Below are 14,305 nucleotides of genomic sequence, written 5' to 3'. Positions count from 1 at the left end.
GAATTACTGTATATTTGTTACTCTGGTAGCGTAGCGGTTACAAATAGGGCTGTGAACCTCAAAGTCAGCAGTTCGAACCTACCAGCTGCTCCGCAGGAGAAAGATGAGGCTTTCTGCTCCCGTAAAGATTTACAGCCTTGGAAACCCTGTTCAGGGTCGCTATGGGTCAGAACTGACTTGACAGCACTTAACAAAACAAAAAAACATCTTTCCTCTATTAACCTATATCTAAACTGTTGCCAGGTAATCTATCATAATCTACAGCAAAACCATGTGTTACACAGTAAACAACTCCATGTTATTGTTGTTAGGTGCCATCAAGTCAGAACTGACTCACAGTGACCCTATGCACAAAAGAACGAAACACTGACCAGTCCTGGGCCAACCTCACAATTGTTGCCATGCTTGAGCTCATTGATGCTGCCATTTTGCCAATCCATCTCGCTGGAGTGTCTTACTCTTTTTCTTTGACCCTCCACCTTACCAAACAACTCCATAGAGGTTTCAAAACTGTAATCAAGCCCTGATTGTTCTATGGGTTTGGTGTTTAGCTGTTATCCACAGATAAGTGGTTCAAGTCCACCAGGTGTACTGAAGGAGAAAGATGAGGCTGTCTGTTCCTATAAACATTTCTTATCCCCAAAACCCCATATAGAAAGAATCACTATTAGTAAAAATTGACTCGATGGCAGTGGATTTGGTTTGGATTCCTGGTGTGACGCTGTGGGTTAATGCGCCAGACTGAAAAGTCATTTGAACTGCAAGGTGGGTGGTTCAAGCTCACCAGCTGCTTCTTGGAAACACTATACAGGGTTGCTATGGGTCAGAACTGACTTGACAGCACATAAAAACAACAACTCTTTATATAAGGAGCCCTGGTAAAGTAGGTTTTTAAACATAGTTTATAAAGTATCTTCTGGTAATTTCCCCCCAGTTTTTTGCTGCTAACCAAAAAATTGGAAGTTCAAATCCACCAGCTGCTCCTCAGGATAAAGACGTGGCAATAGTGTCATTACTAGGGTTGATGTCACCACGTATAGTAACTCATGGTGTCAGTCCACCACCAATATGGGCAGGGCTGGTCAACAACCTCCTTTCCTTGGGAGGTGGAGGTGCCCAGCCCCCGACCTCATCCCCAAGCAAAATCAATCACTTTGACAGTACAGCCCTGCCCCCACTGACTGGCAGGTGAGGGCGGGCCATGGTGACAAGTTACCAAAATGAATGCCCGTGACACTAGCTGTAGAGATGCCACTCTTTTGGCAGCTCCTCCCCTTTCAGCACATCGTCCCCTGTGTCATACCTTCTAACAGTGTTGGGGTGCAGCAGTCATCTTCTGTGAACATTATTTTCTTGGAAAGCCTATGGAGCAATTCTACCCCAACTCTGTACTACAGAATAGCTATAAATTGGAAATGGATGGATGACGGGGGCGGGAGGGGGTTAGTTTGAATATTTATGGAATCGGATTGCCAGGCTTTCTTCTGTAGCATCACTGGGTGGGTTTGAATGACCAATGTTTAGATTAGTTGGTGTAACTTCTTATTAAGTGCCATGGAGTTGGTTCTGATGCATAGCGCGACCCTGTATATAAGCTTTTTGAGGAGCAGCTGATAGGTTTGAACTGCTGACCTTATAGTCCAGTGCTGATCCTATAATCACCACACCAGAAGTCCTTTAGGTTAGTAGTCAATTCCAGTGATCTTATCCGCCCTACCAACTCTCTCCAGCATTTAACAACAACAGTAATGTAACTTTCTTGAGAGTAGAAACTAATGGAAGAAACTCCTCACTTGCCCTGTTCTTTCAGAATCACTTTAGAAAACTCTGTAAGTATATAAATCTAAGGTGTTAAATCAAGGACCAGACCATCCTTTTTTTAAAGTATCTTCTGGTAATTCTCCCCTATTTCCCAGTTTCATGGAAGGAGAATAACATAATTTCAGGTGTCTAACCAAATAGGATGCTGGTGGTAGTTATTTGCTGTGGAGTTGTATCCAACTCACAGTGACCCTGCCGTAGGGTTTCCAAGGCTGTAAATCTTTAATAGAGCAAAAAGCTTCACCTTTCTCCTGTGGAACCTGTAGAAACCCTGGTAGCTTCAAACTGCTGACCAAGAGATTAGCAGCCCGACTTATAACTATTATGCTACCAGAGCTCCTTAAAAGGACGGTAAGGCTTATTCAATAATAAAACGTTCTCTTCTATTTTTTTGTGGCAAGGATTTTTGGTTTCGTAGTAGATTTTGTTTTCAATTATATTTCCCCAACAACCCCAGGAGATTTATTAGAATTAACAAATAGTAAATATACATTCTTTCTATTGCTTTGCTGAAGGTTTTCACATAGTCCTCACATTAGACATGCTTACTTCTGTTTTTAATTTGAACAAACCAACCAAAAAACCCACTGCCATTAACTTGGTTCCAATCCACAGTGACCCAGTATAAGGCATCTCAGATTGTAAATCTTCATGGGAGCAGAAAGTGACTGGTGGGTTTGAACAATCAACCTGTAGTTAGCAGTCTAGTGTTCATCTTACAATGCCACCAGTGACTCTGCGGCTCATTTTTAATATCGCTCTTAAAAGATTTCACAAGATCAAACAAACAAACAAACAAAATCTAGTTCGAATGAATCAATCCTGGATAAATTAAATGAGTTAAAAATAGGAGGACAAAGTTTTGGGAGAAAAGTAAAAGTGTCAGAGTGTGGAGAGAGCAGGGACCACTTGGGGATAAAATATGGGGGCAGGAAGGTGCAGTCCAGATTTCAGTATGATCACCATCTGTATAAATCAGGCCTGGAGTTGACATGTAATTTTGAGTGGGTCCCCTGAGAAGTGGCCCTCAGGGCTTCATTATTGATGAAGAGATATTTCTTCAAAGTGGCCCAGTCAGGAGTGTCTCAAGGGGACAATCATAAGCACTCATAATATCAATTTCCAAGCACCTGGGAGGTAGGGACACAGATTGTCTCTTTAATTATTATGATGGAGGTAGAGGGTAGTGGGAATGCTATTACACAACCATACTGAAATTCTCATACAAGTAAGATTAGTATAACCTAGCAAAAAAATAGGACATCCTTTATCTTTTTCTGTTACAAACTAGGTTGCTCTTCAACCCCTTTAATTCACAAACAAATGAAATGTATTCAGGGATACTCTGAAGTGCAGAAAAAAAAATAAAGCCTGTTTACTTAGGGAGAAGAGAAGCTCAGTCCAGAGTACTAGTACAAAGAGATTAACAGAATATTTAAAAATTATTTCATAGGGATTTCCTTTCAGAAAACAATAATATCAAACCTATTCTAAATACCAATGAAAATGCCAAGAAATAATTTTCACCCATGCATTGGCCCTGATTTTTAAAATTACATAGAAAACCGATGGAAAAAAAAAAAATCTATCTGTACGTTACAGTAAAAGAATAAAGGTGGGGCTACTCAGCATTGAATTAGAATCTTATTTCTCTCTGTGTTAAATATGCATGAATAAAATTCATGACAGTTAATTCCTGGGAATTTCCTATAGCTTATTCCAGAGGGCTAATCATACCGTGACTCATATCTAAAACATTTTAAAATAGCAATAAAGTGCAAAATGAAATGGATCTCTTTAACTGTATTTGTACAAGATAACTTCAGAAAGTTTGTGGGAAAAAATTTCATTATCTTTTCATTCCATTTTCCCACAAATGTTTTGAAGCCCTCTCACATTTCAGAAACTCCCTATATCACTTGTAAATGTTGTCCTCCAACTTGTAATGTTGACAAATGGAATTCATTAACTTTTTCTAACACTTATCTACAGCTTTTAAGAATGTATAATGAGTGCTCCGTTGGGCAGCACATATACTAAAATTGGAACAATACAGAGAAGGGTCTCAAGGATGACACACAAATCTGTGAAGTATTCCATATTTTTTTTGTACATGGAGGTGATTATAATCATTACAATAAAACAAAGTCTATGATTTGTTTAATGTAAAACTGATGATCTGCCCAGTAAACTTTCACTCAATTCACAATAAAAACAAAACAAAACAAAAAAATCTATAATGATCCTTTCCTAATCTCAATGCAATTGAGTCTCCTTTCCCTCACAGAATTTAACAGATTTCAATGTTGTTAAGTGCGGTAGAGTGGGTTCCAACTCACACTGACACTGTATAAGGTAGCCAAGAAGCTCCTGTTGAGTTTGAACTGCCAACCTTGCAGTTGACAGCCCAGTGCTTATTCACACCAGGACTCCAATTTGTTGTTTTTGTTAAGTGCTGTGGAGTAAGTTCGGACTCATAGTGACCCTGTATAAAGTTTCAAAGGATCAGCTAGTGAGTTTGAACCACTAACCCTGCAATTTACAATGACCATCTGGCCCAGCACATGATCCCAGAGCACTACACCTGGACTCCAGGACACTAATGTTGTTGTTAAGTGCCATCGTGTTGATTCAGACCCATAGCAACTCTGTATAAGGATTCCAAGGAGCAGCTAGATTGCTTGAACCACAGACCTTGCAGCTCAAATGGCTTTGCAGTCTGATGCATTAACCCACAGCGTCACACCAGGACTCCAATGTTGTTGTTAGGTGCCATCAAGTCAGTACTAACTCATAGCAACCTTATATACAGCAGAACGAAACACTGCCCGATCCTGAGCCAACCTCACTATTGTTGCCACGCTTGAACCCACTGACGCTGTCACTTTGCCAATCCATCTCGCTGGGAGTCTTCCTCTTTTTCTCTGACCCTCCACCTTACCAAACTTGATATCTTTCTTCAGTGACTGGTCCCTTCTGACAATATGTTCGAAGTATGAGAGAGCAAGTTTGGCCATCCTGGCTTCCAAAGAGCACTCTGGTTGCACTTCTTCCAACACAGATTTGTTGGTTCTTTTGGCAGCCCATGGCACTTTCAATATTCTCCTCCAACACCATAACTCAAAAGCATCAATACTTCTACAGTCTTCCTTATTCACTGTCCAGCTTTTGCATGCATATGAGGTTATTGAAAATACCCTGGCTTGGGTCAGGTGCACCTTAGTCCTCAAGCTGACATCTTTGCTCTTCAACACTTCAAAAAGTGAAGCAGATTTGCCTAAGACAATACATGGTCTGGTTTCTTGACTGCTGCTTCCATGAGTGTTGACAGTTGATTCAATAAGAATGAAGTCCTTGACAACTTCAATCTTTTCTCCATTGATAAGATTGTTGTTTATTGGTCCAGTGGTGAGGATTTTTTGTTTTCTTGACATTGAGATGTAATCCATACTGAAGGCTGTGCTCTTTGATCTTCATCAGTAAATGTTTTAAGTCCTCTTCACTTTCAGCAAGCAAGGTTGTATCATCTGCATATCGCAGGTTATTAATGATTCTTCATCCAATCCTGATGCCATGTTTTTCCTCATAGAACCCAGCTTCTCAGATTATTTGCTCAGCATACAGGCTGAATAAGTACGGTGAAAGAATACCACCCAGTCGCACACCTTTCTTAATTTTAAACCATTCCGTGTTCCCATGTTCTGTTCAAACAACTGCCTCTTAGTCTCCAATACCACCAGTACCACCAGTTAATTCTTGGAGGTGGAGTTCAATGAAACTATAGCCAATTGACATTTAAACAGTATACATGATATAATAATATTTAAAATAATTACTACTATTTAAGGAGTCCTGGTGTGGCACTGCAGGATAATGTGCTAGACTACAAGGTTAGTTTAGCAGCAACCTGGTCAATTCAAACACACCAGTTGCTCTTTGGAAATACCTATTGTTGTTGTTGTTAAATGTCATCGAGTCGGCTCTGACCCATAGTGACCCTATACAGGATTTCCGAGGTGCAACTGGTGAGCTTGAACCACCGTCAGTGTAGTTTAAACGGACTTTTCAGTCTAGGGCATTAACTTATAGTGCCACACCAGGACTCCAGGAAACACTATACATGGTTGCTATTAGTCGGAACTGATTCGACAGCACTTAACAACAACTACTATTAAAGAGTCCTGGTGTGGCACTGTAGGATAAAGCACAGAACCAAAGGTTGGTTTGAACCACAAAGTCTGTGGTTTAAACTCACCAATCACTCCTTGGAAACCCTATACTGGGTCATTATGGGTCCGAACTGACTTGAGCCACTAAGAACACAATAACAACTACCATTTAGGGAGGCCTAGTGTGGCATTACAGGATAATGCACTGGACCACAAGGTCAGTGGTTCAAATCCACCAGCTGCTTCTCAGAAACCATATACAGTGTCACTATGAGTTGGAACCGACTTGACAACACTTAACAACAATCACCATTTAGAAGGAACCCTGGTGGCATAGTGGATTATGTGTATGGACTACTAACCACAAGGTCAGCAATTTGAATCTACCAGCTGCTCCTTGGGACAGCAATGAGATTTTCTGCTCCAATAAGATTTACAGCCTCAGAAACCCTATACAGGGTCGCTGTGAGTCAGGACCGATGCCATAGCACACTACCACCACAACCACCACTGTATGAATCAGTGAACTCTAAACCCAATTAACATGGGAAGAAAAGTTAATTTAATAATCATACTCAGAACAAAATAACAGAGTCAGGATTTGACTCCAAGTCTGTTTCAATAGTGTTTTCTGTTGTTTTTTTACCTCCACAAACCAAGCAAGAAACTTGACCAGTAAGTTCATACAAAACAGTTTATATCCTAACATCACTAAACAGATTATTTGTGGTGGAAAGTTAAAATGCTGCATTAAAAACAAATGATTTACACCTACTAGTATAACATTTTAATTAAAAGCAATGGAAGAAATAATAATTAGAAACCACAGGAAAGGCATAATCCTATTAAGAATTATCTCAGTAGTATAATTGGCTCTAAGATATCTGTGAACAACCACACTATTGAGGTCAAAAAACACCTTCTATCTTGATATGGAGGATTAAATGTAAATCACATCCAGAAAGTAAATATGTCCCATTTGAAAAATCAAAGTTCTGGTTATAGGCAAATGTATAATCTTTGGAATGTCTCTAATTAAATATATTTTAATTGAAATTGGATAAAAATGAAATAAAATTCTCTTTGCAGTTTTAAGGACTGAAGATTTCTGCTACATGTTTGCCACTGTTACTATAAAGCCAAAGAGCAGAAACAATAAAGGGACCTGATCTACTTTTATAATCCCCTATAGGTATGGTAAAGCCTGGACTATAGCAAAATCTCCTAGCAAATTTTCTTTCAGACTATTTTATAGCTTAACTTTTTAAAATCTCAATGTCTTTTGCTTTCAGTGCTTCTAATTTTTATAACTAAACTTTGTTCGAAATACTGGTTTTCTTGTAAGGCGCCATAGGATAAGCACTTGACCTCCTCAAGGTCTGTTTGAATGGCAAGGTCAGCAGTTCAAACTCACCAGATGCTCCTCAGAAACCGTATACAGGGTTGCTATGAGTCAAAACAGATTTGATGGCCCTCAACAGCAACATCCCTATGTTATTGCCAGTTTTAAAAAATCAAACAATCAATCTAGTTCCTGTCAGGTGAATTCTGCCTAATTGGCAACCACACATGTGTCAGCTGAACTTGTTCCATAGGGTTTTCAATGGGTATGCTCTTTTCAGAAATTGATCACCAGTCCTTTCTTCTGATACACTTCTGAATGGACTCAAACCTCCAACATTTAAATTAGTAACTAAACACTTAAGTCATCTGCACCACCCAGGAACTTGTCTGTTTGTAGAGTTTCATAAAATGCTGTATTAAGACAGTTAAGGAAAGACATGATTGCTTAAAGATTATACAATGATCTTAGTGTTTCATTCCAGATTTTTTTAAGCAATCTTATTAATTTTGGAAACTCAGATTTCCAAAAGTTGATTTTTTCTCAAGAAAGTAAGGATTAGCACATTTTTACAATTATGCAATCAAGAAACATTATCTACTATGATTAAGCAATTCCAATCTAAAGTTTCCCTAGTGACAGATTCATCATTACTCATAATCTCACAATTTGTTAATGACTAAAACTAGTCAGCTGATTTCATGTGCAAGAATTAAAAGAGAAAAAAAAAACTGTATTGAAATATATATGAACACGTTTTAAGCATAAAAATGCATAGTACCTTAAAACTACAAGGAGCAATCAACCGGAATCAGGTAAGTCTTGAAATCACCTGACACATTTTTTCTGTCCAGCTAAACTCCTTAGAAGGCGGCCTGGTGTGGTGTTATAGGTTAATGCGCCAGACTGCAAAGCCATTTGAACTGCAAGGTGGGCCATTCAAGCTCACCAGCTGCTCCTCCGAAACCCTATACAAGGTCGCTATGGGTGGGAATCAACTCTAAGGCACTAACAACAACAAAACTCATTAGAAAGGAGAAAAGCTTTTAAAACTAAGAATAGTTTAGAGGAGAACAACTTACAGTAGATCGGACAGGCAAATTTTTAACAACTCAAATTCTTAAAACAGATTTGAAGCTTAAAAACATTTAAAAATATAAATCTTTGAAAATCTGAGCAAGTCAAGATACCGTTTCCATAAGATCTGCAGTGCCCAATCAATAAAAGGAAACAATTTTTAAAAAAACAATTACTTATCCATTCAGTTAAATTAAAAAAATCTATATCCATGACTACATCTATGTTTTTATTGTTCAATCCATACACATCTATCTTCCTTGGTTTCTACAAAGTTGAATTCTTCTGGTCTTTGGATGTCTGACCCTTCCTTCCTCCCCAGAGGCAACAGCAGTTACGATAAAGATGATTCCTTGGAAATGCCTTCTGTCATCTCTGCCAACTCATAAACCAGGCATTTATTTTTTCAAAATTCTCCTTAAAACTGACTTTCTCCAAATAATTTCTACTATAGTACAATTTTTCAAATTCATTACTTTATTATCTTGTTTTCTTAATTAATGTAGAAAATTCTCAATTATCTTCTGAAATGAATAGAACCCATATAACCAGTATTTCATAAATTCATTACAACTGAGTGAACAAAGGAATGAATGAATCCCATTTTAACTAAGAGTAAACTATAAATGAGTTTGTGATTTTTTAATATTCATCAGCTGATAATTCAAAGAATAGGTTTTGACTTGTGACGGGACCAATAAGGTTTGGCTGTAAATATTGCTATCATTGGTATTCAAATAGTTAAAAGTTTGCAACAGCAACATACATTTTCTTTTAGTTACATAGTTTAGTTAGTTTTATAGTCAATTCTCAATTATCCATATTAATGGGAGAACAAAACACTTAGCAAAAATGAACTCTTTCAAAATAATTTTTATTTGCTTTTAAATGTGACATTGTATGAGATATTGCTTCCAACTAAAATTTTTAATTCTGTATACTTCCTACTGAAAGCAAGGAAAATGTCAATGTCCTATTTTCTTTGAAGTCATCCTAGAAAGATTTGTATATAGTTATCCTCAAAAAATAATAATAATAGACAGTATATAAAGAATAAATGCACAGAATAAAAATAACTTTGCAAAGTTTGTAGCTACTATTAATGAACTGTTGTTGTTGGTAAGTGGTGAGTCTTTTCTAACTCATAGTAACCCAGTGTAGAGTTTCCAAGAAGCGGCTAGTTTGTTGAAAAAAAAAAACAAAAAACCTTGTGGTTCAAACCTACCTTGAGTATTGGTGCTTATCATACATAGTCACATTATTCATAAACTAATTATATCAATATTAGTGATTTTTTTTCCTGAGAATATGGTATTTTTTTAACCTCTTTGTCCTTTTCTGTAACAAGAAGGAGCCAACTTATAACATCTGCTTATTATCTTACAATTATTATTTTTTTGTATTTAACAGATCATATAACTGAATTTCAAAATAGCTAGGTAACTTGCCCAAGGTTATACAGCTAAAAGGGGTAGCAACAGACCTCAATGCAAGGTTCCAGAGGCTAGACTCTGAGCCACCCACATTACAAGCAGATCTTGTTTCATTTTGCTTCACAGGTAACTGTTGGTTTGTTTTCATTGAAAGTTTGTGGCAACCCTGCATTGAGCAAGTTTATCAGGGCCATTTTTCCAATAACATGTTTCTGTGTTACATTTTGGTAATTCTCACAGTATTTCAATTTTTTCCATAATGTTCCTGGTGTAGTACTATAGGATTAGCACTGGACTGTGAAGCATAAGGTTGGCAGGTCAAGCCTACCAACTGCTCCTCGGAAACCCTATACAGGGTCACTGTGAGTCGGAATCAATTTGACAACACTTAACAACAACCACAATGCACATTTAACAGCCTACCACCTACCACTACTACCCACTGCCATTGAGTCAATTTCAACTCATAGCAACTCTACAGGACAGAGTAGACCTGTTTCATAGGGTTTGTTGTTGTTGTTGTTAAGTGCTCTTGTATATGGTTGCTGAGGAGTGACTGGTAAATTTGAACTGTCAATCTTGTGTTCAAACCAGTCTTGCGGTTGAGTGCTTATCCTACAGTGCCACATGGAAGCAGAAAGTCTCATCTTTCTCTCTCTGAGTTGCTGGAGTGTTTGAGTTGACAATCTGTGGTTACCAGACCACTGTTTAACTCACTACACCACAGTGTAAACATAACTTCTATATACACTAGAAAACCAAAAAATTGTGTACCTTGCTTTAGGGTGATATTTTATTTATCACAATGTTTGATTTATTGCAGTGGTCTGGAACGGAACACACAATATCACTAAAGTAATGTAGCTGGGGGAAACAAAAAAACAAAAAAATCTCTACTTCCAGTGCAAACCTTACTTCAGAGACAACAATAATGCTTGAGTTTATGATCTAGGTTCTACGACGAAGTAATACATTCATTCCATGGATAGTTTTCCAGGGAAGGATATGCCAGCTTTGAATCTAGCGACCTTTTGATACTTTTCCAGGTACCCAATCCTTCATACCCTGCTGTGATATTGAGTTGAGGCTAGCAATTAAAGAGTGTACCCACAAGGCAACTTTGTATATACCACAATAACTATTTTTTGCCCCAGAAACAAAAAACGCATTTGGATGTTCCACTGAAACCTGAGGCTCTAGCTCATGGAGAAAATTAAATCACTATTATAGTGACTGTCACCATCATCTTTATTCTCTTCATATTGATCATGTGAACACACACTCTGTTCCACACCTCTGTATGTTTAAAAGATTACTTGGTTCTTTATGTATCTCTATGAGACTAATAGTAGCAATCAGATCAATCACCAGACAATGGTTTTAATGGATTTGTTCAAGGAAGGCAAATCTAACATAAGCATTACCACTTGATAGAAAACTAAGCTTATTCTGATTCTTCAACACAAAAATAAACTTTGGTGAGTCATACGATCTATTCCTCTAGACTTTATGTATTTTTTGTGTATTTCAATGTGTTCCTCTAGGCTTAATGCATGTTTCTCATTGTACTATATGTTGATGATTAATTTCATGCTCTTTCATATTATTTTAGCTCATGAACCACAGATATTATTTTGAGAGAAAAATAAAAGACTGTGTGTCATGAAAGATGTTACTGACTAAAGTGTGTCTTATATGTGAAATACAGAAAAGCTAAAAAGTTTTTATTAACAATCTTCTAAATGATAAGTAACATCAGAAAGACTGGCCACACAGAATAAGATAAGGTTGCACTGAGTGACTTGTGTGTGAGTTTTAAATGTTCTTGATTGAAACAGCATACGAAATTAAACTGGTCATTTGGTGTTTCTTTGGGTCTTTTTCCTCAGTGGAATGTGGATAAGAACTGATTTTAAATACAATTGCAAGAGAAATATGTAAATCAGTTAGGCAGAGAACAAAGCATTGTGAAATTACAAAGGTCAAACGCCACCCTCTACTCCACACTCAAATAAAGGTTTGGGTTAAATTAAAGTCACATGACTAAATTGAATATGAAACATGCAAATAGGAAAGAAAACTATAGTCTACCTCCCACACATCTGAGTTATTATTGGGTTAAACAGATCAATATCAAAAATAAAACTAAGATCAAGAGATACCACAAGTAAACAAACTAGTTGTTCACATTTAGCTCTTTTTGCTAAAATGAGTTTTTAAGCCAACTATGGAATCTGGAGAAAACATACTACTTTCTCCCAAATAGGGCACAGAGTTCTCTCAATCAGTGCTGGAACAAAATGTGGCAAACGCAGCTATTCTGCAAACAGGTAGTTTTTAAACTTTTACTTATGTAACCAAAAGGAACCAGGAAATGAAAATACTTTGTTCTAAAGAAAACAAGCAAATGTCTACCCAAGCTGGAGACACATACACACACACACAAAGACCAAAGAAAGAACAGTTCACTTACATATGCTGGCATTGGTTTAGTATGTCTAAAATCCTGTTTATCATCAAAGTTTCTCATCTCATTCATGGAAGTTCAAGGAAGAACTCAAAGGAAATGGCTATTCTATGTCAGAGAGGGCCTTATTCACCGGAAAAGCGATGCCATTTTTACAAAAACCGAAAACAAGAGGGACTCAAACTATTGATAGAGAGGAAAAAATACAGCTTACGTGTTTGTGCCTACACTAGAATTTTCCTGTTCTCAATAGTTTGCCACATTCTTCCCAATGTTATTTCAAGAGCAATTCTTAGGGTTAGTGGAGAATACAGCAGCTGACACACAGCTCTCCTTTTATTTCTATAATCCACTTTCCCAAATAGAAGGGCTGAATCCGAGTATTGGAGAAGAGAGCGGTTGTACAGGTGTTCCCACAGAGAATACCCAAGGGACGAGTGGCGTGATGCGGGGGGTGCAGTGAGTGGGAAATGGGAGCTCAGATCCTCCAAAGTCGACCTCTCTAACTTCCCTAGCTCCCTCCAAAGAGCAGCCCTTTGTGAGTATCCAGTAAGTCCTCCACTTCTCTCCCCGCCTGGCTACTCTGACCCTTGCTCCGCAAATCTTCTGTAGAGGTAAACTTTCCTCCCGCGTATCCCACTCAGGCCTGGCCCTGCAGATGCCTCTCCGGCGCCGACCAGGTGGGCCCCCCTCTCATTTCTGCTAGTAGGCGCGCAGTCCGTACCTCAATGTCCGCCGCGTCCTTGCTAAGTACTGGGGCCATGGCAGGACCTATTCTCTGGAGTCTCCTACAGATAGACTCAACCTTCGTCCTCCAGTCAGAAAACGAAGTGACAGCTTATTTGGGCAGCCCGAGTAGAAATAATCAAGCCAGGGACCAAGGAGCGGGGGCGGGGCGGCTGTCTGGCGGCGACGCCCCCGAGGCGGGGCTGCGCTCTAAGTCCAGCGGTACCAGAGCGCCGAGCGGTGGGGGAAGAAGCCTAGCCCCCTGTCGCTCCTCCCACCCCAGCATCCCTAGTCTGATGGTCTATTTTCCTTCTGAAGGCGAAAGGAAAGCTGCCATGAGCTCTAGCTTTCTTTATTAGCCATTGCTGTTGAAGACTGAGCTAGGCAGGCAGGGCCCAGATGTGAGACATCCTCAGGGATAAGGGTAAAAACAACGCTCCAAAAAACAAATTGCTCCTTTTCTTACCTTCCAGACAAAATTCGCGATTTGCAGAAATAGTGTCTTGCAAACAACTGCATCTTCAGGAACTTCATCCTAGAGGCTGAATGAGTTAATAAACAAGAGGGTAGGACATTGGGCTGGATACTGTGGAGGATGGAAGAGCGGAAGTCTTAGAATGTGTGCATAGGAGCAGAGACCAGTGCAAACATCTACAGCAAGCAGCAGCTGTGTCCGTGCTCTGCGTTGTACAAATTCAAAATTGTATTTTTTTCCCCTGGAGAAAGATAAGGCTTTCTGCTCCCGTAAAGATTTACAGGCTCGGAAGGTTTACAGGGTCGCTATAAATCGCAACCGACTCCACGGCACATTAACAACAATAAAATTATTATTATGGAATATAAAGTCCTTTTCGAGAGTTGTTCTTTTTGCTTTGCTCTAGAACTTGCTAGGTTGTTGTTGTGGTTGTTATGTGCCATGGAGTGGTTCCGACTCATAGTGACCCTGTACAGGATTTCCGAGGTTGTAAATCTTATACAGGAGCAAAAACCCTCATCTTCCTCCCGCAGAACAGCTAGTAGTTTCGAACTGCTAACCTTGCGAATCACAGCCCGATTCATGACCACCACGCTACCAGAGCTCCTTAGAACTTGTTGGGTAGAAGAGAGCAATTTCACTTAAAGATGGTCCCAATCTGAAAATATGTACCTTATCTGTGAGTCTATCTGGACTCCAGATCCCTTTTCTCTGTCCTCATACAGCTTTCTCTCTTCTCCCATATTGTTGTTATTGTGGTGGCTGGTGGTGGCTGTGTACAGTGGAATCAGTTCT

At 38.9% G+C, this 14,305-nt stretch overlaps 1 protein-coding gene across 1 annotated transcript in view; it reads right to left on the bottom strand.

Annotated features, from left to right (window-relative positions):
* The window catches only part of DPYD (dihydropyrimidine dehydrogenase), a 1,478,957-nt gene extending 1,465,885 nt beyond the window's left edge, over positions 1-13,072 (bottom strand). Inside the window, exon 1 of the mRNA XM_006831042.1 lies at positions 12,956-13,072. Within this exon, the coding sequence (XP_006831105.1) occupies positions 12,956-13,072 (117 nt within the window). The remainder of the gene's footprint in view (positions 1-12,955) is intronic.
* Between the last annotated feature and the right edge of the window lie 1,233 nt (positions 13,073-14,305).

The sequence above is a fragment of the Chrysochloris asiatica genome, unplaced genomic scaffold (genome assembly GCF_000296735.1).
Source record: "Chrysochloris asiatica unplaced genomic scaffold, ChrAsi1.0 scaffold00002, whole genome shotgun sequence".
Taxonomy (NCBI): Eukaryota; Metazoa; Chordata; class Mammalia; order Afrosoricida; family Chrysochloridae; genus Chrysochloris; species Chrysochloris asiatica.
This window is presented reverse-complemented; position numbering and strand designations above follow the sequence as displayed.